This window comes from Saimiri boliviensis, chromosome 2 (assembly GCF_048565385.1).
Source record: "Saimiri boliviensis isolate mSaiBol1 chromosome 2, mSaiBol1.pri, whole genome shotgun sequence".
Taxonomy (NCBI): domain Eukaryota; kingdom Metazoa; phylum Chordata; class Mammalia; order Primates; family Cebidae; genus Saimiri; species Saimiri boliviensis.
In genome coordinates, this window is record NC_133450.1 from 74847275 (window position 1) to 74874272 (window position 26998).

Consider the following 26998-nt stretch of genomic DNA (forward strand, 5'->3'; position numbering starts at 1 on the left):
ACTCTTACGATATTTTCAATTAAAGTGCATCATTGCTATAGTTTGTGACTGAAGAGCAATACAGGTATTGCTACAACATCAATTTCAGGCTTTAACACAATAGACTGCAAAATGAACTGGTAACAGAAAGTCAGGGCTTCCATTGCTATACAGCTGTAGAAACCAACAGCTTCAAGTGTTAGACATCCCTAGGAAAACTGTAAGATCCCCACAACTAGAAGAAACATTTTTAAAAAATGGGTATTAGATCCTCAAACAAATGGAATAATTTGAAAAAATTTCATATTAAAATTATATAGCTAGCTCAGCAAGAATAACTAATAACAGATATATCAAAGATCAGCATTATGACAGTTGATTTATAAGTAGAAATTTCAGTTACCTCTGTAGGTAGGAGTAATACAGACACAAATGAGGCCCTTAGACTCTTGAAGATAAAGTCCTTGAGTTTCATGGTGTAGTGGACAGCCTCCAAAATGGCTGCTCACAACTCTCCCTTCCTGGCACTCACTTTCTTGGGAAATAGTCTCCCATACTAAGTTACAGCTGGCCTGTGCACCCAATAAAATAAGGTGGAAGTGATGTTGAGTGACTTTAAAAGCTAGGTGATAAAAGTCATTGCAGTTTCTACCTTGGTCTCTCTCTTGGATCAGTTGCTCTTGGAGAAGCCAGCTGCCATGTCTTGAGCACACTCACAGAGCACTTTGGAGAGGAACACATAGTGAGAAAATGAGGCCCCCATCTACCTGTTTGGATCAACTTGCCAGCCATCAACAGAGCCTGCCATCTTGGAAAGACTTCAGACTGTATCCCTGGCTGATATTCCTTTTTTAGATAGGTTTATTGAAAGTATAATTTATTTATCATAAAATTCACTAATTTCAAGTATACAATTCAATGATTTCTAGTAATTTTACAGAACTGCTCAACTATGACCACAATCTAATTTTAGAATATTTATATCATGCCAAAAAGAAACCTCATATCCATTAGCAGTCACTCTCAGTTCCACCTTCAGCCCTAGGCAACCACTAACCTATTTTCTGTGACTATAGATTTGTCTTTTCAGAAAATTTCATATAAATGAAGTTATACAAATGAATCATGTGGTCTTTTGTGTCCAGCTTCTGTAGCTGACATTTTGATTGCCATCTCATGAGAGACTCTGAACCAGAAGTTTCCAGCTAAGCTACTACTAAATTCTTGATTCACAGAAACTGTGAGATAATGAATCTCTACTGTTATTTTTGGTTGATAAATTTTGGGGGTAATATATTGCACAGTAATAGATAACTAGTACGCATAGGTATGTGATACTGCTGGGAAACTAAGTCCCACATTTAATGGCACACATTCAATGTGCCATTAAACCCAACCCCAAAGGTACTATTAAGAGTTATGTCGGGATTTGAAGTCCAAGCAAAAAGGAAAAAAAAAAGTGTTTTGGACATGAGAAATTATATCCTACAATTCGATTAGCATATTTTGTTAATGATACAAAACTGCTACTTTTCCTAATTTTAAAAAGAAAGTCATTTCCAAAATTAGAAGAAAAAATTTCCAATTCATTTTTAGGTCCATGAAAAAGTTTAGACGAACAAGGAAGAGATGAAATTGTGGACAGTCAAAAGTGTGGTCTAGCTGCCCTCGTGGGCTACCAAGGAAACTTGTCATATTAGTTTGGAATGTGTTTTGATTGATCAGATTGGACTATAAAAGGCTCAGCTGTAATTCCAGGAGACCTAATTAGCCATTTGCAACCTTGAGATGCAGCTATCAAGAAGCCATTTAAAGGATTCATGAGGGAAGAGAACAGGTGGATACAGGCTTCAGATTTTGAGTTTGATACCGAGAGGAAGAAAGAGGCTCAAAACTTCAGAACTGTGTGAATGGGCTAAAACTTCATGGAATGCTGTAAAACAAGAGCCAAATGTGAAATGATTTCAATAATGTGACTTAGTAGCATTCTTGGCAACCTGAGTACAATTTGTTGTTTGATGATAGTTTTGACTTGGTTTCTAATGCAGTGAAAGTCAAAGATTAAAAGACTCATTTAGAATCCAGTAGTAACAATGGATATTAGGCTTTAAAAATGGTATTGCTTTAAGTTTTGAGGGTAAAGATAAAAACTTTATGACACTTAGAAATAGCCTTCACTTCTTATGTGGCTATTATTCTCAAAAACTAGCTTCTATAACATGTATTTAATGTTTCTCCTGCAATTTAGTATGTATTAATATTTGGTAACATATTTGCCTTTTTTCTATGTATGAACATAACATTAGAATTTCTTCAAATTTATTACTTTGTTGTAAGAGTTGTTTCAATTTTTTACTGAAATATTTGTTTATATGAATTAAACCATGTAAAGTTTATTTAGATATATCGTACTAACTTCTTGCTTTATACACGATTTGACTGCTACATGCTGTGTTTGCAAGGGCAGCAAAGGAATTTTCTCATATGTATTTGATATTGTGACATGTTTTTTAGTCGCTAGTACCAACATACTTCTCCAATATTTGCCTCCATGGTTCCTCATTTTTGTTTTGTTTTCTTGTCTGCTATGATATTTTCAGTATATTTCTTTTTAGCTGTGCAGCTTAGTATCTTTATTCATGGCCAGTAGTATATAATTAAATATGCAGAGTCAGTAATTTCCTAGAATTCAGTATAATGTATATAGAATACTGTATTTATATGAACATGTAATACTTCCCTCCATAAAACCACTACAATATCATTTGAACACTTTTATAAAGAATGAAAGGTACTTTTTTACCCCATAACATTTTCTTGCAAAACTGGGTGCTCTTATTTACATTCAAATCTTATATGTCAACTTATTTGTAGTATAGTTCAAGTACTGGAGAAACAGGGAAGATCAGATACGGATCCTGACTTGAAAGATCTAAGTCTCTGCTAGAGGAAACACATACAAACAATACTTACATTGCTTTGAGATATGTGATAACGGTGTTTTATAGGTGTTTTATAGTGAAGGAAGCTTCAGAGTGTTTGGGGTGGTCAAGGAGGGTTTTACTTAATAGGTGCCCTGAGCCGAATTGAAGTTTATCAGGTCAGCAAGGGGAGGAAGGGCATTCCAGACAGAGCAAAGATCATGCATAAAGCAAGGAAGCATAAAAGAACATAGTATGCTCTGGAAACAGCATTACCTCAGTGGGGCTGGAACCTACCGGCTGTAAGGGAACAGCGTGTGAGATAAGACAGGAAGATCAGGTAGAAGCCAGATTGGATGGGATTCTCAGCCAAGCTAAGGAGTTTGGACTTTAACCTATATGGATTGGGGAGCTACTGGAGGATTTTAAGCAGAGGATTTTTTTTCCTTTAAAAAGCATTCTCTGAGCTTGTGGGTTGGCATACACCTGTAGTCCCAGGTACTCAGGAGGCTGAGGCGGGAGAATTGAGTACAGTCTGAACAACAATGGGGAGATGGCTCTCTTAAAAAAAAAATTTTTTTTTTTTAAAGGTTTCTCTGGCTGCACAATGGTGGATGGATTGGAGAGGCAAGAGATGGAAGATAGTTTAACCATTTGGAAGGCTATGGCCGCAGTTAAATGAGAAGTAATGTTTACAATGAAGGTAAATGGCAGTGGAAATGATGAAGGGCATGCATTTGGGATCTCGAAAAGGAACTCTTGGATTTGGGGCAGCAGAAGGGAGGAAGAGGGGAGAGGGGAGGAAGAGGAGAGAGGGGAGGAAAGGGAGGAAGTGGGGGGGGAGAGAGAGAGAGGGAAGAGGGAGGAGGGAGGAGGGGGAGAGGGGAGAGGGGAGAGGGCGCCTTCTAGTTTGGGTGTCTGGGGTAAGAGTTATGCATTAAATGAAAAGGAAAATGCCCCAGGTTATTAGGAATTCTTTTTTATTCCTCCTAGTACTTTCTACTGAAAAGATTACCAACCACTGATAGATCTTTGCCTCCAATCTTCCCCACCCTTCCCTTTCTGCTTCCAAGTGCTACAAAGTCATCTTCTCAAAGTAGCTCTGATGATATAAATTTGTACTCAGAAACATCTGAAGTACTCTCACTGCATGTAGGGTGAAATCTGGGCTGCTTGGGCAGTCAAGACAGAGCAAAGATCTGTTCATATTTTGGTAGGCCAAGAGATAGACACTTGGATACCTCTTGCTAAGTATTATTTCCTTTCTCCACCCTATAAATCATCTGCCTCAAACATTAATCTTTGTACCTCCAACACTCACCTACTTTCTGTACTGTATTTGCAGCATTTGTTGTCTACCTCAGCCTACCAAAATTAAACCCAGTGTTTATGTCAGGTTATGTCTCCATAACTCCTTATCCACGCCCTTTGTCAACATCTTTCTTCCTCTTCTGTGGTGTACAGACTTTTATATCTCAATCACAACACTTTTGGCGTTCTGCCTGGTTTTACAGATAGTTGTGTCTTGGTATCCCCGACTTCCTTACCCTGTGACTTAAGCATAGTATCGGTTAAAACATTTTTTTTTTTTTTTTTTTTTTGCCATGAATTGACCTGCGGCAGGGATCCGATCCTTGTTAACCACTCAAAGTTTAGCAGACAGTATGGAAAATCAGGCGATTCTGCGAATTCATGACATCACCTATGGGAAAAAAGAGTCTAAAGGGGTCACCCATCTCTAAGGGGGCTTTTTGCTGTCTAGAGTAACCGTGACAAAAGGTGGGAGCAAAATAATTAGCTGTCAGGAGAGTACGGCTTCTCTAAATAGTTGTAAGATGCCTAAATTGTTTACGTAAAACAGAATATCTTATGTACTGCACTTTGGAAAAGACTGAAGCGATCTAAGATGTCCCGATGTGGAAATTCCCGGTGACGAGTGTCCTTCTTCTGAGGTCAACTGCACTGACCATTGCACACTGTATTCTGGAATAGATTCAACACAGCAAAACAGGCTCGTTGCGCGTCCCCGGCGTCCGACTGCCGCATGGCCCCGCGCGACCTCCATCCCACTCCGCCCCCACCCCAACCTCAGCCCCCGCCCCCGCCCCCGCCCCCGCCCCCGCCCCCGCCTCCGCCCCCGCCTCCGCCTCAGTCCGCACCGCCTGCAGCCTGGGAGCGTCTACGGGAACTCCCGTACGTCTGCGCGCGCAATCCCGGGACGGAGGGTCGCAGCGGCGCGCGCAATTGCCCTGGAAACCACGGCGCGCGCACGCGCAAACGCGGGGCAGGGGGAGAAAGACTGAGCTGAGAGCTTTGCCGCGGGAGGAGGGCTCTACCTCCGGTCGACCGTCGCTCCCCCGTGGTGGGCGCGCGCGCAGGCCCTCTTCCTTGAGCGGAGTGTCCCTTGCAGCACGCGCCCGGCTCGCGCGCTCCCTTCGGCGCCCTCCCCCGCCTCACACGCACCCTTGCCCTCCTCCCGCATTTGTGCGCCGGTGCAGCAGGCAGTGGGAACATCCGGGCATTTCCGCAGCTGAGCGGCGACCCGGGCGGCGGCGGCGGTAGAGGATCTCCTATGGCTGGGACGCGGCGGGGGAAAGGCGAAAGAGGGGCGAGGACTTAAGCCGGAGCCTCCGCGGGGCGGGTTTCCGAGGGAGGCACTGAGGGAAGCGGCTCTCGTGGCCGGAGGGAGGCCGGGCGCGGGGCTCGTCGCCCCTCTCGCGCATTTTGTCCAGTTCAGGCTCCGGAGATGCATCTGCATCAGGTCCTCACCGGGGCTGTCAACCCTGGAGACAACTGCTACTCTGTGGGCAGCGTCGGGGATGTCCCTTTCACGGTGAGCGGTGGCCGGGAGCCCGAGGGGAAGAGACCAGCGTCCAGACGCGGGGGCTGGAACCTCCTGTCTAGGGCCCACGCGTCCTCAGGAGGCTGTGAGATGTTGGTGGGCCCCACTCGTGACCCCTTTGCAGCCTTAGGCTTTAGTTATCCTTGGGGTCAATGGGACCGAGCGTTCTGCGGCTGGTGTAGAAATCACCCCTTAGGGGAAAAGCTAGGAATCCACCGCACTCTCCACCCTCAGCAAACGGGCCTTAGGTGACTGGACTCGAAGGTTCTTCCAGGGTGGCCCTTGGGTCTGTCTGCGGCGGAGTAAGGTGGTGGCGCTGCTGAAACCCCAGAGCGTCCGTTTTGCACCTGCTCTCGGCGTGGAGGTGAAGAGACTTGGTGTTGGTCTTCGAGCGTGGAGGCGATGCTGCGCCTTGGCTCCCCCTGCCCGCTGTGCTAGGGCAGCGAGGAGCTGCTGGAGTCTGTGGCTTTAAGCCTGACACTGTATCTTCTGATATGCAGGATCTTAATTCCAACAGAAAAAAAAAAAAAATTCGTCGTCTGCGCCCGAAAGATTTAGAATAGAAGAGTTAGAGTGACAGTGGCTTGGAGACCTATCAGGAGGTCGCAGTTTGGTAACCCTCCTAGGTAATATTTTAATCTGTAAAGTAGCCTTTTAGAAAAATATACATATAGTAAGGCGGTGTGAAAATTTTACGACAGTGCTTTTCTTGTTTGTGCGAGAAAAGTGTATGTATACATAACGTTTTAGAACCTCCTTAAAAAGCTAGATGAAGTAAACATCTTGCTCGAGATTGAACTCATCATTCCCTTTTTGAGAATACAAATGTTCAAACCAAGCCCTAGAGCTTTGTTTACTCATAGAGAGACTCCTATAGATTAATGTGAGTTTTTAAAAAATGAAATGCAGTTTATACATGGTCTTCCTTAAAAGGAGCTGTAGGTAGCCAGAGCTTTATTAAATACGTTTTGTTATTGGTAAGTGTTCTGCTTGATAAAATTGTAAGTAGCATAATGGTATGGTTTTTACACAAGTGAAACCCTTTGATCTGATGTCTGCTTTCCAACACTGTTTTTGAAACTGCAGAAAATAAAAGAAGCTTTAGCAAAACTGCAGAATCATTATGTAGCAGTGCATTCTGGAACATTATTTTTTAATGTTTTGTGATACATTAATCCCCCAAGATTGCTTTTTAGCCACTTTAATTTTTTAGTATAATCAACTTGGCCTAGTTCCAGTTTAGAACGAGCCCTTCAAAAATAGGATTTGCCTGCCTTATATTGTTACACCTATCACTATCAATGGTGTCATCTGTGTTTTAAGTCACATACATGTGACTTAAAAGATTCATATAGAACTGAGTTTTCAAGTGTGTGGAGAATCTTTGGGGGATAGAGAAGTGAAATTTTCCTGTTCTCCAATAATGCAGATAGGGAGGAAGTTCCTCAGGGTTAGAAGAGTGGGCTTTCTCCATCAAGAGACAAATCTGGAATCTTCGGTTACAGATATTGTCCTGCTAGAATGATGGTGATAACGGTGGTAGTTTTCTGCTTCCATATAAAGTGGAGTGCTGTCTTACTGCTGGTCTGGTATATAGAACTAAATAAATGGGTTCAAATGCAGTCTGGAAAAGCCTGTGTAAGAACTGTTAGTGCTGTGCCCATGTGGTTATGCTGTAGGCCACCTGTGACCAGATGCTTAAAGTCGTTTTCAAATCTTTTTGCACCTCTGTAATTCAAGCTTTCACCAAGTCTATTTGACTCTGCAGCGTCTACCAGATTTATTCCTTTTTATGTCCTTAACCACCACCTTATTTTAGAATCTTACTTGTATTAATATAAAAGCTTTCAATACTGGATTTTCTGACACTTGTGTCCGATCACTTCTTCATCCTCCGCACAACTGCTAGGATAATTTTCTTCAAGTATGATTTTACCATATCACTCTTGGCTTAAGAATATGTAGTTGTTTCTAATAGCTGTGTTAGGAAATGTAAACTTGTCAAGTGTTGTCCTGCTATCTTTGTCTTTGTATTTAATTATATGTACTCCTCACTTGGGCCCCTCTGTTACATACAGATCTTCTTAATCTAACCTGCATTTTTAAGTTGCAACAAGGCGGTCCTTTTTGTCTTCCAAATTCGACTCAAAATTTACTTGGTTTAGGATGCCTGCGTGTGACACTGTTATTTTGATCTTTTGGCAAGTGCAAATTCAAACTCATTTTGCACACCATCTCATTTTAATACCTTAATTATTATTATTATTATTATTATTTTTTGAGACGGTGTTTCGCTCATTACCCAGGCTGGAGTGCAATGGCGCGATCTCAGCTCACCGCAACCCCCGCCTCCCGGGTTCAGGCAATTCTCCTGCCTCAGCCTCCTGAGTAGCTGGGATTACAGGCACGCGCCACCATGCCCAGCTACTTTTTCGTATTTTTAGTAGAGACGGGGTTTCACCATGTTGACTAGGATGGTCTCGATCTGTTGACCTCGTGATCCACCCACCTCGGCTTCCCAAAGTGCTGGGATTACAGGCTTGAGCCACCGCGCCCGGCAGCACCTTAGTTTTGAATGCACTGATCCAGTTACAGTTTTGCCATGAACTAGAAATGACCACTTGGGCTTTGTGAACAAATTGGCTTAAAACAACAACAAGAAAAGAGAACAAGCTGCTTTCAAGCACTCTAGAATCAACTAACAGATACCTGAATTCCTATATTTGTATAGTAAAAATAAAAAGCAAAACTCCTGCCGGGCGCGGTGGCTCAAGCCTGTAATCCCAGCACTTTGGGAGGCCGAGGCGGGTGGATCACGAGGTCAAGAGATCGAGACCATCCTGGTCAACATGGTGAAACCCTGTCTCTACTAAAAATACAAAAAATCAGCTGGGCATGGTGGCGCGTGCCTGTAATCCCAGCTACTCAGGAGGCTGAGGCAGGAGAATTGCCTGAACCCAGGAGGCGGAGGTTGCGGTGAGCCGAGATCGTGCCATTGCACTCCAGCCTGGGTAACAAGAGCGAAACTCCGTCTCAAAAAAAAAAAAAAAAAAAAAAAAAAAAGCAAAACTCCTCTTCACGGAGCATGTAATTTGATTTTATAGCAATCAGATGAAGAAGCTTTAGTTCTGGATCAGATGACTAAAAAGGGAACCAGCCAGGATTGGGAATGAAGGTCTTGTGACTTCTCATCAGGTGGGCTTTTCTTGACAGTGTATTTCCTTGTTAATATCAAAGTGCCTGCTCTGGAGAGGGTGTGTGGGTGCATAGGTGGATTAGTGGTTGGATAGAAGGCCTCCCAGACATAGTGTAGAAGGAACTACTGTCTTGCAGCTATCTGATGATTCTTAGCTGATGTTGTGTTTCATGGTAACCTGAAAACATTTTCAAAATACATTCTTTATTTCAGAGTCTATAAATTGATACATTTTTGAAGAACAGAATTGTTCTAAAAGGATTTTGAGTTTATGATATTGTAATAATTCAAAGAAATGGTGTGTTTTATATTTTGGCATGCATGGTGGGTGGTGTGATTGGTTGACTGTGAATGACTACTTAATGATGTCATGATGTCCCAATTTGTGCAGTAGTGACATGGTAGTGGAGTCTGTAGTGGACAGTCTGAGTTGATGTCTGTGGTTTTAGTGGTAACACATAAGCTACTATGCTTTTCACTAGTGTTTAGGCAGTTTATAGCCTAACAGTGAATTAAATTGAATCTTAAACATTCAGTTGTGATTTTGTAAATGTAGTGGTAGATACCACATTTTAAAACATCACCTTTTGAACACTTTTGTTCTTTCAGTGTAAGATCTAGGTTTTGGAAATGTTGTTATCCTGCAATAAGTCAAATCTGGTAGTTCAAAGAGATGAATCTTCTACTGTGTATGAGCTATATGCTTTATTTTGCCTTTAAAACATTTCTAACTACCTTTCAGTGAATGTTTTGAGGGTTTATGCAACACATATTGTAAATTTCTCATTATGTTATTACTTTTCTGAAACATAGTCCTTGGCTTTTTTTTTTCAATTTTACTACACATATTAAAATATTAAAATAATGATACACAATGATTTTTTAATTAAAAAATTTAAACATTTGGTCTTAAGGCTTGCAGACTATTTTCAGATGTTTAGGGCCAGTTACTATTATTCCAGTCTGACATGATTTGAACACATTGATCAGTTTACAAAAATTAGTAAGTCATTTGTACACTTAAGAAATTTATAATCTGGCAGATATTAAGATGATTTATATAATTATAAGACAGATGGAAGAGATAGTTGGGAAAACAAGAAGAGGTTTAATGGAAGATGAAGGTTTGGAAAGACAAGAACAGCAGAAGCAAAGGAATGGCATAATACAAAGGATAAATTATCTCTTCACATAAGTTATTTTTTAACCACAAGATTTCTTCATTAAATAACAGACGCTTGTAGAATGTTGAAAAATATAATTTTCAAACATTATCTGTAGCTTTTCAGGAAAACATACCTGGTATTTTGACATTCAATTTTTGTTTTTGATTTTGTTTTTGAATTAAAATACCAACAAAAGTTTGGAAATTAATGGTAAACCTTTCATTTAAAAATTAGAAGATAATGTATAACCTCTTTTATGGCATTTAGATATGTCTTTACTGTTAAGATATCTATTAAATAAGATTTGTTCTCAGATCTTCTCATTTCATGATTCCTGAGGCTTCCTTGAATGCTGTCTACCCCTAGTCCTGAACACCTAAAAATAACACCTAAGAATAACATTTCAGTCCTAGAGTTATGGCAACACCAAACTTTGAAAATGATCAACCTGTTAATACATTTAGCAAATGTTGAACACATAGGTGTGCTAAGCTTTGTGGGTATTAAAAAAAGAACTTAAAGACATAGTCTTGATTTCAGAGAGTTTATTGAAGAAGTGTAGGAACTTGGTAGTCTAATGGGAGAGTAAAAGGCATGTACCTAACCACAGTATGCCAGCTGTGCAGTATTACCAGCATTTAAATTCTTGTGGATATTCAGAAAGACTTAAGAGATAACTTTTGGCTAGGGGAATCAAGAAGTTAGTTAGAAACATGCTTCTGTACTGGCTGGTTATTAATGTGTCAGCCTGTGCTGAGCTGAGAGGAAAGGGAAAGACAGAATTCAAGAATTTAGAGTGGACTTGTTTCCAAGAGAAATTGGCCCCTTTGCTCTCAGAGTGTGTCTTCTTGTTTATTTAAACAGATACATTTAAAACCTTGTGGGCTTGGGTTTAGTGTTAGGCAGTATGTGAATATAGGATTATATAAGTTATTATGTCCCTTTGTAGGTTGTTAATTAGTCTTCCTGCTTGTAGCAATAAGACTGCTGGCAGCTACTCAGAAACTCTGGTAAGGTTCTGAATAATGCCTTCCCCCAAAATGGGAGGTCAGAGACCAGCAACTTACATGGTGTTGGCTAAATCACTTAAACAATTTTAGGTCTTTTATCTGTAAAAGAAGTTCTTAAAGATATTCTTTAAGTATTTAGACCATGAATGAAAATTATATGGACTTCACTAGAGATTTTCAGGGACCAAAAGAGAAAATGGACTAGATACATAAAGTGGTTGTATTGAAGTTGTAGGTCTGGAGTTTTTGTTGTATATTGCTTCTACCTTGTATTTACGACTTGATCAGACCTCACAGTTAGGGAGTCCAACCTCCTTTCTGGCTCGGTAGGTAGGCCATGCAGAGCATTTATGAAGTAGTGGGTCTAGGAATGAGTCTTTGGGCTTACAGCTGAGGAGGAGCCTCTTGGTTATGTTTTGGTTTTTGGCACTTGGCAGATAATAGCTGCTTGCGCCTGCCGTGGTACAGTATTGGGCGGGAGATGGGGCCAGCGTGATGGCGTTTAGGTTCTCTTGGCAGCTTTCCTCTTCCCATCCAGTATCTTTATTCTGTTAGTTTCTGTTCTTAGCATTTGGGGTATTTAAAAGATTACTTTAGAAATTATAGTCAGATTATCTTAACTTGGATCTTGGGACATTTTTAGAACAAATCAGAGTCTCAGTATTTAATTATCTGAAAGAGCACAGGATGTTGGGTAACAACCATAATGGCACAGTGGAAAAACAAGTCATGGCTGACCAGTTTAATTTCTTTCGACGAAAGTGAGGCAGTATTTCAAATGGGATAATAATACAGAATATCTACAATTCAGATGTAGTAAGACTTTTCTAGTTCGTCAGTTTAATATATTTTTTTTTTTTTGAGACAGAGTGTCAGTCTGTCAGGCTGGAGTTCAGTGGCGCAATCTTTGTTCACTGAAACCTTCGTCTCCTGGGTTCAAGTGATTCTCCTGTCTCAGCCTCCTCAGTAGCTGCAATTATAGGCGTGTGCCGCTATGCCAGGCTAATTTTTGTATTTTTAGTAGAGACAGGATTTCACAATTGTTGGCCAGGCAGTCTTGAACTCTTGGCTTCACCTAGGTTGCCCTCCCAAGATGTTGGGATTACAGGTGTGAACCACTGCACTCGGCCGTTTGTCAGTAATTTTTTAAAACAAATTTGGAAGCCAAATATTTTAGTAGAAGTTTTGGGTTTTCAGTCTCTTCAAATTTGTAGAATCTTTTTTGCGTTACATTAGTGCTCTGAAACCCTGATCCATGATGTAACTTGATATTGAAGGAGCAAGTACAACTTAGAAAGGTGGCATGACTGTATTCACTCCGTCTTAAAGATAGCCCATGTAATCCTGGAACTTGATGTAAATGTGAAACCAGTTACCTGTACTTCTTATTTTCTCATCTGTGTGTTTTATTTTCTTAATTTTTTTCTTTTTCTTTTTGGTTTGCCTGCTATTTTTATTCTCAGATCTTCTCATTTTGTAATTCCTGAGGCTTCCTTTAATGCTCTCTACCCCTAGTCCTGAACACCTAAACAATGTAGTGGTTATCTTATCTCTTTCAGATAGAGAAAATAGAGCTAGGCTCCTCTAAATATTAAATGTGGTGATTTGGTGGGGGTTATTATAAAGGAATAAATAATATCCTCTTAGATGGATTATCACTGGAGAGGTGTTCCTTTAGGTCTATTTGCTTCACTTCTGAAAATTGAGGCTTCTTGGGAGTAATAGCATTTAATTTGATTCATACTAAATAATTGTTTTCTTCCTGTGATTTTAGGAAAAACCCATTGATTCATACTAAATCAGTAGTGTTTTCTTCTTGTGATTTTATGAGAAACTAAAAAATCCTAAGTCCATTTTGCTAGTGGGCATAGATGGACACAAAAAACTTATAATAATTCTGAATTAGACTCATTTCACAGTATGTGTAGCTCATATGGTAGCTGTAGTTCAAAAACAAAATTCCATACATTTTCTTAGGAGTAATGATTGTGGTTTTGTGCTAGCAACTTTATATCATTTCTGGCCTTGACTCTATCTACACTTAAGAGGATCTCATCAGTAGGAGGTAATCATATTATCATCATGCACCTTTCCCATAATCCATCATTCCTTATTTGTTTGTTTATTTTCTTGTGCGTAGATAACAGCCATCATTCCTTTTATGTGGATTAATAACCACTGTTTTCAGCAAAGGCTACTTCCTCTATTAATGTTCTAAATTGGGTATGATTTTGTCCCCCAGGAGACATTTGGCAGTGTCTGGAGACATTTTTGATTGCTGTAACTGGAGGTGGGGAATTGCTACTGCCGTCTTGTGAGGAGAGGCCAGAGATTTTGATAAACTGTCTTACGGTGCATGGGATAGCCCTCCACAACTGCCCATAATGTCAGTAGTACTGTGAGAAACCCTGATTTGTAGCTCTCTCTTTGTTACTCAACTGTATGGTTCTAGCAGTTTCTTCCTTCTCTCTTACAAAAATGTTTTTTTCTGCTGTACTGAAACACTTTATTCTTTTAGCCTTCTTAGTTTTCTTCTTCAATGCTTACCTACTCCTTCTCAGCCTGATTCTAGATTTGTATACTCAGCTGTTTTTTGACTTCTCCTTGAAGGTCTAGTAGCTTTCACAAAGACCTGATAATATTCTCTTCCAGTCTTTCCTAAATCAATAAATGGCAACTCTACTTTTTTTTAGTTTTCTTGTAACCTATCTTTTCTCTTCCATTTATATCCCATATCTAATGTTAGCAAATTCTATTAGTTATACCTTCAAAATGCATGTCGAATCTGACTACTATTTATCATCACTACTGCCATCACCTTGGTGCAAGACCCCATCATTTTTCTTCTCCTGAATTATGGCAGTTAAATCTCAAATGGTCTTCTTGCCTTTTCTGCCTCTAGTCTATCCTCCAGTTTATTTTCCACATAGTAGCTAGAATGCTCCTTTTAAAATATAAATAAAATCTTGTTAGCCTCTCATACCAAACTTTCACATGGCTTTTTTTCCCCACTCAGTAAAAACCTGAGTGCTTGCAATGCCCTTAATTGCTATTTCTTTAGCACCTAAAACAGAAGATGGTACAAAAAAAGAACTTAATAAATTAGTAAATGGAAAGGGTACTTAATGTAATACACAACGTTCTTACAATAAAAAGTTATCTTTTCATAAGGTTATTTTTTATAACACTTTTTGATATAGGTCAGTGGCATTAGGTCATATTTAGAAAAATCAGTTTTATGGGATGAAGGCAGAGAACTTTGATATAATACAATCTAGGTATAAAGCTCTGCTAGTCTGGTTTAATCCAAGGATGTATATTAATGTATCAAGAGATATTGACAGGCAGTTTTCAAATTTTTCTCAGTGATGCTTTTGAAAGACTTAAATATATAATGAATTACAGGTTAGCCTGACAAATAACTGGAGTGTAGAGATTGTGTATTTTAGGAGTTTAATATGCTACATTAATCTGCTAGGGCTGTCATAACAAAATACTACAGACTGGGTGGCTTAAACAACAGAATTTTTTTCCTTCTAGTTCTGGAGGTTGGAAGTCCAAGATCAAGGTGTCAGCAGATTTGGTTTCCCTGGAGGACTTTCTCTTTGTCTTGTACATTGCCCCCTTCTTGTCGTGTCCTCATACGGCCCTTCCTCTGTGCACGTGCACTCTTGGTGTCTTTTTCTCTTCTTAGGGACACAAGTCTTATAGGGCTCGACCCTTAAGACCTCATTGAACTTTATATTACCTCCAAATACAGTCACTGGTAGGTAGAGTTTCAAGCTATTTTGGGGGCACTCAGTATAGTCCACAACACATTTTAACAATCAGCTGGGCTGGTCCTGGAATTGAAAATTGAGGAGCCTAACAAAGACATGACTGAGGTGGCTGCCCTACTTGGTGGTAATCTGAATTCAACCAAAGAAGTACTCTTCGGTAGAAGCAAGATTCTGTTAAAGAAATTTTAAGAATATGCTAATATGTGGACAAATGGAACATCCAGACATGGCTGTGATAATTTTATGCTGGACAAATTTATATAGATAAAATTAAAAGCACAGTTTGGCCATTAAAAGCAAAAAGCTAAAACCACAAAGAATTCAGATTTTTTGTTTTAAAAAATTAATGTAATATCTGCAATGTAAAAAAGTTATAATTCATACAGTGTTGAAATATAGAAAGTAAAACTGAAAGTTTCTAGTTCCCAGAATAATTTTGATGAGTGCAACTTAGTGGTTATCTTTTATTCAAAAAATACTTGAGTGCCTAGGTGTTGAACATACAAGATAAACTAGCTATTAGAGTGTACTGTTGTACAAGAGGACTTTGTGTATGTTGTTATTAGCTATAAATTAGTTAAATTGGGGCTCATATACTAATGTGATGATTTTGACTATAGAATAATTGATCTGTAGCCGTTCTTCCCGGCAGTATTAACTAGTGCTGTCTTTATGTGGTTGGTATATAGAAAACGAGGCAATTTTTTAAAGTAGTAGGATTAATATTTATCTTGTATGTTAAATTGATACATGAAATTAAATCTGCTTTACAAATTAAATCTAGTCTAGTATCTTCATTTCATGGATGAGTATACTAATACTCTTGAGAAATTAAATGATTTAATGAAGGCCACCTAGTTAGAACTAAGGCAGAATTAAGACTGGAACCCAAAGCTCTCGGTCCTCAGCCTCCCGCCCACCCCACCCTGCAATGTAAAAAGTAACACATGCCCTTTTAGATAATTTGGAAAAATGCAGAAGAAACAGAAAATCATTTATAATGGGATAATCCAGAGATAACCCCGTTTAACATTTTGGTAAGTTGGACTGAGTCCTCATAGAGGAAGCTTATATTATTACTGAGTTGAGAATGTTTAACTGTTCTTTTTTTTTCTTGAATGAGTTTTGGATAGTTATTTTTCTAATTCTGTTTCGTGTAGATTTTCCAATCTGTAATTATAAAGTTGTTCACAGCAGCCTCTTAATATCGTCTTAGGTTTGCAGCATCTCTGTTACTTCTTTTGTCATTACTGCCATTGGTTATTTGTTCTTCTCCCTTTTTCTTCAAAAGTGGTTTATCAACTTTATTAATCTTTTTTTTTTTTTTTTTGAGACAGAGTCTCGCTTTTTCACCAGGTGCCAGGCTGCAGTACAGTGGTGTGATCTCGGCTCCCTGCAACCTCTGACTCCTGGGTTCAGGCAGTTCTTCTGCCTCAGGCTCCCGGGTAGCTGGGACTACAGGTGCACGCCACCATGCCCAGCTAATTTTTTTTGTATTTTTAGTAGAGATGGGGTTTCACTATGTTGGCCAGGATGGTCTTGATCTCTTGACCTCGTGATCTACCCGCCTCGGCCTCCCAAAATGCTGGGATTACAGGCTTGAGCCACTATGCCCGGCCTATTAATCTTTTTTTAAAGAACCTTTAGCTTTACCACTTCTCTCTCTCATATATGTATTTTCTATTTTATTAATGTTTTTCCTTATTTCCTTCTACATTGATAATTTTGCTGTTTTTTCTTTAGTTGTTGAGATAAATGCTTAGCTCATTTTTGCCTTTTTTTCTGATACATTAATTTCAAATGTAAGCTTTCCTCCAGTATCTACATTCTCTGCATTCTACAAAGCTATTTTTTTAAAACCATGAACTCCTAAGTATTTGTAAATGCAGTGATACATTGGTTGACAATGGAGATGCATTGAGTATATTGTAAGGCGATTTCATTGTTGTGCAAACATCATAGAGTGTGCTTACACAAACCTAAATAGTTTTTGTTTTTGTTGTTGTTGTTTTTTTTTTTTTAGACAAAATTTCACACTTTTCACCCAGACTAGAGTGCAGTGGCTCACTGCAACCTCTGCCTCCTGGGTTCAAGTGATTCTCCCGCCCCAGCCTCCCAAGTAGCTGGAATTACAGGCATGTGCTACCACATCTGGCTAATTTTTGTATTTTTAGTAGAGACGGGGTTTCACTATGTTGGCCAGGCTGATAGCCTGGAACATAACCTAGGCTATGTGGTATAGCCTGTTGCTCCTAGGCTACAAAGCTGTACAGCCTGTTAACTGTACTGAATAATGTAGTCACTTATAACACAATGGTAAGTATTTGTGTATCTAAACATGTAGAAAAGGTACAGTAAAAATATGGCATTATAATCTTATGGGACCGCCATCATGGTGTATGTGTGGTCCATTGTACACTGGATATTTTGTAGACTGGAATGTTTTTATGTGGCATATGACTATATAACATAGTTGGAGTTTTAAAAATACAGCCTGACAATTGTGCTAACTAGAACTTTCATTTCATTTATACTTAATATAATTACTGACATGTTTGTGTTTAAATTTACCATCTTACTATGTGCTTTTTATTTTTTCCTTTTTGTTCTTTGCTCCCCTTTTTCTCCTTCCTTGTGTCTTTTGAAATGACTATTCTTTTTCATTCAGTTTTTTTCCTTCCATTCCTAAAACTCCATGTTCTGTTTCTATTCTTTTGATAGTTTAGAAATTACAACATGCATTCTTATCATTTCACTTATTGAAGTCTTTATGAGGGTTTACATTCCTTCTAGACAATTCAAGAAACTTTGAATTGCTTTTTAACTCCCTGCTTATAATACTCACTTCTGTGGTAAGTCTGTTTTTATAACCCTGTAAGACATTCTTATTTTACACAGTCAGCGCTTATTTACAGTAACTTGGCTCTTTGTTTCTTCCTTCTTCTCTCATATTCCATTGGAGACATTTTCCTTCTTCCGAGAGAATCTCCATTAGAATTTCCTTTGGTGTGAATCTGTTGGTGTTGTAATGTTGCATTTTGTTTGTCTATAAAAGCCTTTTTTTTGGTATTCTTTCTTAAACTTTTGTTTTAGTTTTGGGACTATATGTGCAGGTCATTATCCAGGTAACTGTGTACCACTTGGTTTGGTGTATAGATCATTTTGTCACCCAGGTAATAAGTATAGCTCCTGATAGGTAGTTTTTTCATCCTCACCCTCCTCCCTCCCTCCACCCTTAAGTGGGCTCTGGTGTCTGTTGTCGCTTCTTTGTATCTTCACAAAGCTGTTCATTGCTTAGCTCCCACTTATAAATGAGAATATATGGTATTTGGTTTTCTGTTTATGCCTTGGTTCATTTAGGATAATGGCTCCAACTACATCCATGTTGTTGCAAAGAATATGATCTTGTTTTTATGGCCGCATAGTATTCCATGGCATATGTGTATCACATTTTCTTTATCCAGTCTACTGTTGATGGGCCTCTAGGTTGATTCCATGTCTTTGCAGTTGTGAATAGTGCTGCAATGGACATACGCATGCATGTATGTATGTATGTATAAAAATATATGTATGTATATATATATATTTAGCTCTTTGGGTGTTTTTACATTTATGTTCATTGAGAATATTAATTTATATGGGACAGATGTGGTAGCTTATGCGTATAATCCCAGCATTTTGGGAGGTCGAGGCAGGCAGATCACTTGAGGTCAGGAGTTTGAGACGAGCCTGGCTGACGTGGTGAAAACCTGTCTCTACTAAAAATACAAAAATTAGCCAGGCATGGTGGTGCATACCTGTGGTTCCAGCTACATGGGAGGTTAAGGTACTAGAATCTCTTGAACTCAGGAGGTGGAGGTTGCATTGAGCTGAGATGACGCCATTGCACTCCAGTGTGAGACACTCTTTAAAAAAAAAAAAAAAAAAGAATGGTAATCTATATGTTTTTTTCTTCTTGCACTGTTTTTCTTTGGTTTTGGTATCATGCTAAGATGTTTTTTGTATATTCCATGAACCTTTTTGTGTTTTAAATTTAGATCCTATGATTCATTTTGAGTTAATTTTTGTATAAAGTATCAGATTAGACTTTTTTTTTTTTGTTATATGAATGTCCAGTTGTTTCAGCACTGATTGTGGAAAAGCTGCCCTTTCTCCATTGAATTTCCTTTGTACCTTTGTATAAAATCATTTGACTGTATTTTTGTGGGTCTATTTCTGGAGACTATTCTGTTCCACTCATCTGTGTGTCGGTCCCTTTGCCACAATACTACTGTCTTTATAATAAGTCTTATAATTGGGCAGTGTGATTCTTTCAGCTTTTCTCTTTTTACAGTTGTTTTAATTATTCTAGTTCCTTTACCTTTCCATTTAAATTTTAGGATCAGTTTGTTTATAACTACAAAAAAAATCCTGCTGGGAACTTGATTGCCTTTTTTTTTTTTTTTTTTTTTTAATGACAGAGTCTCGATGTATTGCCAGGCTAGAGTGCAGTGGCAGGATCTCAGCTCACTGCAACTTCTGTTTTCCAGTTTCAAGCAATTCTCCTGCCTCAGCCTCCCTAGTAAGTGGGACTACAGGCACCCACCACCACGCCTGGCTAATTTTTGTATTTTTAGTAGAGACGGCGTTTCACCATGTTGGCCAGGATGGTCTCGATCTCTTGACCTCATGATCCGCCCACCTCAGCCTCCCAAAGTGCTGGGGTTGCAGGTATGAACCACTGTGTCCGGCCTCCAATTGCCTTTCTTTTAAATCTGTAGATCAATTTGTGGAGAATTGACTTCTTCATCTTGAGTCTTTTAATTATGAACATATGTCTATATTTATTTAGCTCTTCTTTGATTTTTTCATCAGTGTTTATGCACATAGATCTGTTACATGCTTTGTTAGAAGTATTTAATTTTTCAGAGCTATGTTAAAATTGTGTATTTTTAAACATTTTATTTTCCAATTTTTTTCAGTTGTTCATGGCTAGACAGAAATTCTGTTGATTTTGTATCCTGTGACCTTATTAGCACTAGGATTTTTTTGTAAATTTCTTGGGATTTTCAATGTAGATATCCATACTAGCTGCAAATTAGACAGTTTGGATTCTTCCTTTCCAATCTATATGTGTTCTTTCTTTCTGGTTTTTTTTTTTTTTGGGGGGGGGCGGGCCTTATTGCAGTACTAGTTTTTTTTTTTTTTTTTAATAGATGCCCTTTGGAAGGCTGAGAAGATTCTTTTCTGTTCCTTGTTTGCTGAAAGTTTTTTTTTTTTTATCATAAAGGAATCTTGAATATTGTCAAGTGCTTTTTCTGTAGGCATTAGTATGATTATATATTTTTTTCTTTAAATTATTAATGTGTGGATTGCAGTGATTGGGTTTTGAAAATTGAATCAGTCTTGTAGTATCAGTATAAGCCCCACTCTGTTATGGTATATTTTTGTTTTTATTTGTGGTGGGATTTGATTTACTAATATTTTATTGAGTGCTTTTACATCTATGTTCATTAAGAATATTAATCTATTTTTTTCCCTTGTATGTTTTTGTCTGGTTTTGGTATCACTGTAATACTAGCTTCATGAGTTTGGAAGTATTTTGTTCTTTTCTACTTTCTGTCAGGATTTAGTAGAATTGGTGTCATTTCTTCTTTAAATGTTTGTAGAATTTACCAGTGAAACAGTCTGAGCCTGGAGTTTTCTTTTTCAGAAGGGTTTTAACTATACATTAATTTAATTAATAGTTAAAGGACTATTTTAGTAATATATTTCAGCTTGGGTGTATTTTTTACTGTTTTTGGTTTTAGAGGAATTAGTCTATTTGATCTGTTTCAGTTTTAGAGATTTATGTATAGAATTGTTTATGACATTTCATTATTATGCTTTTAATGTGTGCAGGGTTCGTAGTGCTATCTCTTTTATTGATATTGGTAATTTGTGTCTTTTTGCCTGTCTTATTGAAGTTTTTATGTTAATTGATTTTTTGATTTCATTCATATTCACTCTTGTTTTTTGGTTGTGTCACTGATTTCTGCTTTTTTATCGTTTTCTGCCTTCTATGTGTTTTGGAATTGCTTTGCTCTTCTTTTTCTAATTGATTAAGATGGAAGCCAACATTACTGATTTGGGAGTGCTCACACTCTTCAAACGTTTTTCTGCTAGCTGTTTTAACATCTTTGTCAGTTGATTTCAGCATTTGTGTCTTGATTGTCTTTTGTCTTGCAAGTTGAGATTTTTCTTAGTTCTTTGTGAGTAATTCTGTATTGTGACTGGACATTTAAAAATATTACATTATGCAACTCTGGGTGTTGTGTAAATCCTATGGAGACTCTTGATATTTTTGTTTTAGCAGGAATTAGACTTGGTTGGGTTCAGGCAGAAAGGTTTGACCAACTTTGTATGTATTATAGTTTCCATGTCAATTCTATTTTCAAAGCCTTTGCAGTGCTAGTTGAATATACTCTATCCTGTGGTGTGCAACTTAGTGGCCAGTATGGGACCTGGGCAGTGGTCTCAAGGTGGTTCTCGATGTCTTTGCTTGGCTTTTTAAGCTAGGATCATGCTTAGGCAGCCTGGGGATGAACCCAGGAATTTACAAGCAAGTTTATTGAATTGCCTTTCCAGACTCCTCTTTCTGTGACTTTCCTGGTACTTCCTAGTTTCCTGGGGCTCCCCTTTGTGGTTTTGTGGCTGGAAAACCAGTTGCTTTCCTGTGATTGTACCTGCCTGTATTCAGTGCCAGAGTAGCTGTAGAGAAGAAAAAGAGTAACTTGGATCCATCCTATTCTCTTGGGATCATAGCTCATCGGAGAACTGGGATTTTTCGGGGGCTGGGATATGAGAAAATAGAGAAAACAAAAAAGATAAAGGGAGAATTTTGTGTCCCTTTCTTTGAACATTAAGAGTCTCCTTTCCCATTCCTTGAGCCAAAACTCTAAGTAGATTAGAGATGTGCAAGACAGGACAATACATACTTTAGAAGGCAGAATTCAGATGAATACATTTAGAGGAAAATGTATTGCTAACCTTGAGGTTGCAAAAGGTTTCTTAAAACACCAAATTGTTGCATTGTCCTCTAATTTGATCTTGAGAGTGGCTATAAACTGTATCTCTGTCCTGTTGGGGCTCCAGGGATTATTGTAGGCCTGGGTTATGATCATTTGAGATGGTTAGTAGACATTTGTTGACTTAATGCTTAGCAGTTATTATGTTACAAATAGTTAAAATTGAAGTTGAGTGCAGTGGTTTGCTTGTAGTCCCAGCTACTTGGGAGGCTGAGGTGGGAGGATCACCTGAGCCTAGGAGTTTGAGTCCAGCCAGCATAGTGAGACCCCATCTCTTAAAAAAAAAAAGAGCTAAAATGGAACTAGTCAAGGCAGATTACCTTAGTAATGGGAAATTTATTGTAACGATATAGAAAAGGGAATAGAAGACAGATCTTCTAAGAATCTTGTAACACAAGTTGTAGTACAGTTGAGCCTCAATTATCAGGGACTCATTCCTGTGGACTGATTCCTCTTTCTAATGGGCTTTGTGATCTCTTACAGTGTCTGTGCCTCTTTTTGTGTTGGGTCTATTAAAACTGGCTTGTATGAGAATCACAGTGACTGCTCTGGCCTCTGTGTACCTAAAGCCATTTTGGCTTTAGTCCCTGTTACTACTTGCTACATGTCTTGCTTTTCCTAATTGAATAATTAGGGAGTAGAACCTGGCCCAATTCACTCTTTTAAGCCAGACCACATCATAGTTTGCTGGCCAGCCTATAGCTTTTGGTATTAAATTCCTGGTCTTTGGAATCAAGTGTCAACCCTTATTCAGTCAGTTTTATGCTGTGGGTGTTGACCATGTAGTCTGGCAGCATTGCTCTTTCAGAAGGACTGTAGATGGGACACTTTTCTCTAGAAAGGCCTGTGAATAAGATGGACAATATGCTTGACATGATAAAGCATAATTTTTCTATTATGTCTTGTTTACATTGTTCCCTTTTTTATTTTTTATTTATTTTATTATTTATTTATTTTTTTTGAGACGGAGTTTTGCTCATTACCCGGGCTGGAGTGCAATGGCGCGATCTCGGCTCACCACAACCTCCGTCTCCTGGGTTCAAGCAATTCTCCTGCTTCAGCCTCCTGAGTAACTGGGACTACAGGCATGCACCACCATGCCCAGCTAATTTTTGTATTTTTAGTAGAGACGGGGTTTCACCACGTTGACCAGGATGGTCTCGATCTCTTGACCTCGTGATCCACCCGTCTCGTCCTCCCAAAGTGCTGGGATTACAGGCGTGAGCCATTGCGCCCGGCCTGTTCCCTTTTTTATTACTTTACGTAATGGTGCAATAAACATCTTAATACTAATTGTAATCTTTGTTTGCATGTGAGGTCGTTTTCTTAGGATCAAGTCCTGAAAATAGTCTTACTGAATCAAAAAACTCTATGTAACTCTCTTAATTCATAATACCAAGTTATTTTCCAGAAAAGCTCTGTGGTTTGATGCTGTATCATACTCTGGCTCATTGCTTTTTCTATTCTTTAATAGAGGCTGAAAAAAGTACATTTAGCTAACTAATGCTCAGAAGTCTTGCAATCACATATTCTGGGTTCCAAGTGATCGCAGTTAACTTTAGTAACTGCTATCACTGTATACTTCCTTTTTGCTCTCTTTGCATCCCAGCATTCTCATTGCACTCCTTACCCTAATTTCATGGCCGAATCCACATTTTCTTTGAAGCCTTGCTCTGTATATCCCTAATCTTTGTACCAGTTTTGCTTCTAGTCAGGGCAAGGGACAAATGTACAGAAGTAAGAGCAAGGTTTATTTTAACACATACAGTAAGCCATCAAGGAAGTGTGATTGGACTTCAGAGTAATTGGAACTAGAAAGCTGGTAATATCAACTGCTTTCTCTTAGGGATTTTATGCACTTGTTTTCTCATAAGTTATTGTGTTTGGGTATCTGATCTATGTGCTTTTGAAACTTGTGAGTTCCTCTTCAAGTTGGACCAGATTCTTAATAGTTGCCTTATTCCTGAGTATGCATGACTTTTTATTCCACTCTTCTGTGAAAGAGTCTTTTGGTTTACATTTCCCAGAGTAGACTTTGATTGGGCTAGCTCATCTTTTCCAGCTGATTATTAGCCACCATCATTTCCAGCTGGATGTTAGTCATAAGTCATTATTCTGGACCATCCTCTTAATTCTGACCTCACATGCAAACAAAGATTACAATTAGTATTAAGATGTTTATTGCACCATTATGTAAATTCTCAATTCTCCCCTCTGAGGAGGGGAAACATCACAAAGTAAAGAACATACTGTGGCCACTTACCTAGGGCTGTATGTAAAATAGTGCATACTGGATTATTTAATCTTTCAGAGACTTTTTGAAGCAAATTTGTGTACAGCTATGAATTACAGTGTGAAAAAGGGGTCGTAAATGATCTAGCCAAAATCTTTCATTTGGCTCCTGAAGGAAACATCTATAGGAAGATTGTGATGTACCCATTGTTGTAGTGTTATTTTTCTCTAGATTCTCAGGAATATCCTTTTTCCAACATGCTGAAGGTGTTGGAAGTTTAATTACAATTTAATAGTTCAATCATACTATTTGAGCAAAATTTTTGGCATGCTGTTACAGCCATCTCCCTCAAAATATTAACATTTATATTTTATGGTTTTCCAGAAATTTCTAATAGTTAAAAAATAATTTTAAGTTGTTATAAATGTTACCTGTTAATATTGGTTTATGTGACATAATATACAATTAACTTTAAAACTTTCAAATGTAAAATGTGTTAAGAACAAATTGAGAAACAGTACTGTGGCTGGGTGTGGTGGCTCACACCTGTAATCCCAGCACTTTAGGAGGATAAGGCCTGTAATCCCAGCACTCCTGGCCAGATCGCTTGAGCCTAGGAGTTCAAGACTAGCCTGGGCAACATGATAAAACCCCATCTCTACCAAAAAAATACAAAAAATTAACCAGGTGTGGTGGCTTGCATCTGTGGTCCCAGCTGTTTGGGAGGCTGAGGTGGGAGGATTGCTTGGGTCTGGGAGGCAGTGGTTGAAGAGAGCCAAAATTGTGCCAGTGCACTCCAGCCTAGGAGACAGGGTGAGATCTCATCTCAAAAAAACAAAACAAAAGAAACAAAAAAACCCAAAACACAATATTGGGTCACTTAAAGTAGTTTCTGTATTTATAATGTCTAAAAATATGCTTTTTATTTCTTTAGAAGTAGATGTTAAAAAGTAGCCTTTTACTTTGTTATTTTTGACAAAGCAAATTGTTACATACTCCAAGCTTTTGAAAATAAATCTGAAGCCAAAAGGTAACTAGGTTTTTGTATATGTTGGCCAGGCCATGGGGCTGATTTTTTATAGTATTACTGGGCCTTTTTTTTAGAGATTTTTTTTTTTTTTTTTTTTTTAGAAATTTTTGACAGTGAATACTTTGAATAGTTTATTCTTAGTACTGACATAGAAAAGTTATTAAAATAGTTATTCTTAGCACTGACATATAAAATATAAGGGGTATGATTTTGGATTTCTACTTCCAGATCTACCTTTATTGAGAATGCAGGCAAGCTGGAGATAGAGTTGGTTTTACAGTGGTTAATTAAAGCAAACAATTATTGCATATTTTACTTTTCAAGGTCTAATTTTTCTTTCAGATGTTACTAGCACCGGCAAGCAAAAATACATTTTTCTTCTTTATCAGAGGTATATAAATAGACTTAGTTTGAACTGCAAGTATCTGTTTCTCTTTAGATTAGTACTTAGAAGTCTATTATGGTACCATCTATTAGTAAATTATCAAAATTGGCTAGTTTTTTCAGTAACATTAAAACTTGTTCTTTTAAAAGTCTAAGTTTAGATTTTTTTTTTTTTGAGACAGTCTTGCTGAGTGGAATGGTGTGATCTCGGCTCCCTCCGCCTCATGGGTTCAAGCTATTCTCCTGCCTCAGCCTCCGGAGTAGCTGGGACTAGAAGCACATACCACCACACCTGGCTAATTTTTATATTTTTAGTAGACTCTGGGTTTCACCATATTGGCCAGGATGGTGTTGATCTCTTGACCTTGTGATTCATCTGCCTTGGCCTTCCACAGTGCTGGGATTACAGGTGTGAGCCACTGCGCCCAGCCAAAATTTTATTTTTATAAAGAAAGTTATTTCTTGTAGGCCAGTTGCTGTTTTGGAGTAGTTAGGAAGAAATTTGAAATCATTTTGTCTTTTACCACTTACTCATAATATTTTCTTAAGTTTTCTGTTTTTTTTTTTTTCTTCTGGCCATAGATTTTTGTTTTTACAAATTTTAGTCAAGCTTTGTCTTATGTTTCCCTCAACATATCACCCACAGCTTTGTTTTTTTCTACTGTCACTTGTATAAATTTTGTTAATTTTGCATTTTCTGATATGAGTTGTTTCTAAGAGGAACAGTCCCAGTCCCCTTGATTACCACACAAGCAGTCATTATTAGGTTATTTCTGACATTTCTATACTCATCATTGACTTAGGTTAAACTTTTTTGCTCTAAGCTTTCTTTGTACTGTTTAGTTCCTTTTTCATGTATTTATTTTGGTCATTCAGCACTCTCGAGTGTACTTTTGGCAGTTAGGATAACTGAATCATGTCAGTAAAGTGTGTTTTCAATCATGTGGACTAAAGAACTTATTCAAATGCTACCCCTTCCCTGCTTTTCTTACTATAGTGTGAACTTATATCTGAAGGGTAGGAATTTTATTTGTCTTGGGGTTGGCAGTGGTAGTGTTGGCCAGGAGTTCATAATGGTAAGCGTTGGTTTGTAGGTGTGAAAATTGCAGAAAGACAAGTGGACCAATAATATGAATAGTCAGTTGACAGACAGAAATATAAATGGCTGATAAATATGTGAGAAGATGCTTTCCTTTCCTTCTAATAAAAATACAAGTTAGAACAACAGGGAGATGTCAGGTTTTGTTGGAATGGAAAGATTAAAACATTTGATAATGATTGGGGTTAGTGAGGAAGTGGAGAAATAGGTACTTTTATACACATGGGGGCTATAATCTTTTTGGAAGGCAACTTGCAGTAGCAATTAATTTTAATCACTGATCCAGCGTATTATATCTTAGAATTTCTTCTGT

General features: G+C 38.3%; 1 protein-coding gene across 6 annotated transcripts in view; it reads left to right on the forward strand.

The window, feature by feature from the left end:
* The first annotated feature begins 3490 nt into the window (after positions 1 to 3490).
* DMXL2 (Dmx like 2) overlaps positions 3491 to 26998 on the forward strand; it is a 171935-nt gene continuing 148427 nt past the window's right edge. For 3 of the 6 annotated variants that reach the window (XM_039469086.2, XM_003928850.4, XM_010339486.3), the window contains exon 1: positions 5130 to 5733. In XM_039469086.2, the coding sequence (XP_039325020.1) occupies positions 5647 to 5733 (87 nt within the window). In that variant the 5' untranslated portion in view covers positions 5130 to 5646. Of the gene's footprint in view, positions 3604 to 5127; positions 5734 to 26998 lie in introns of those variants that run through there. The other 3 variants (XM_074393600.1, XM_074393601.1, XM_039469087.2) reach the window with 3 other exon arrangements.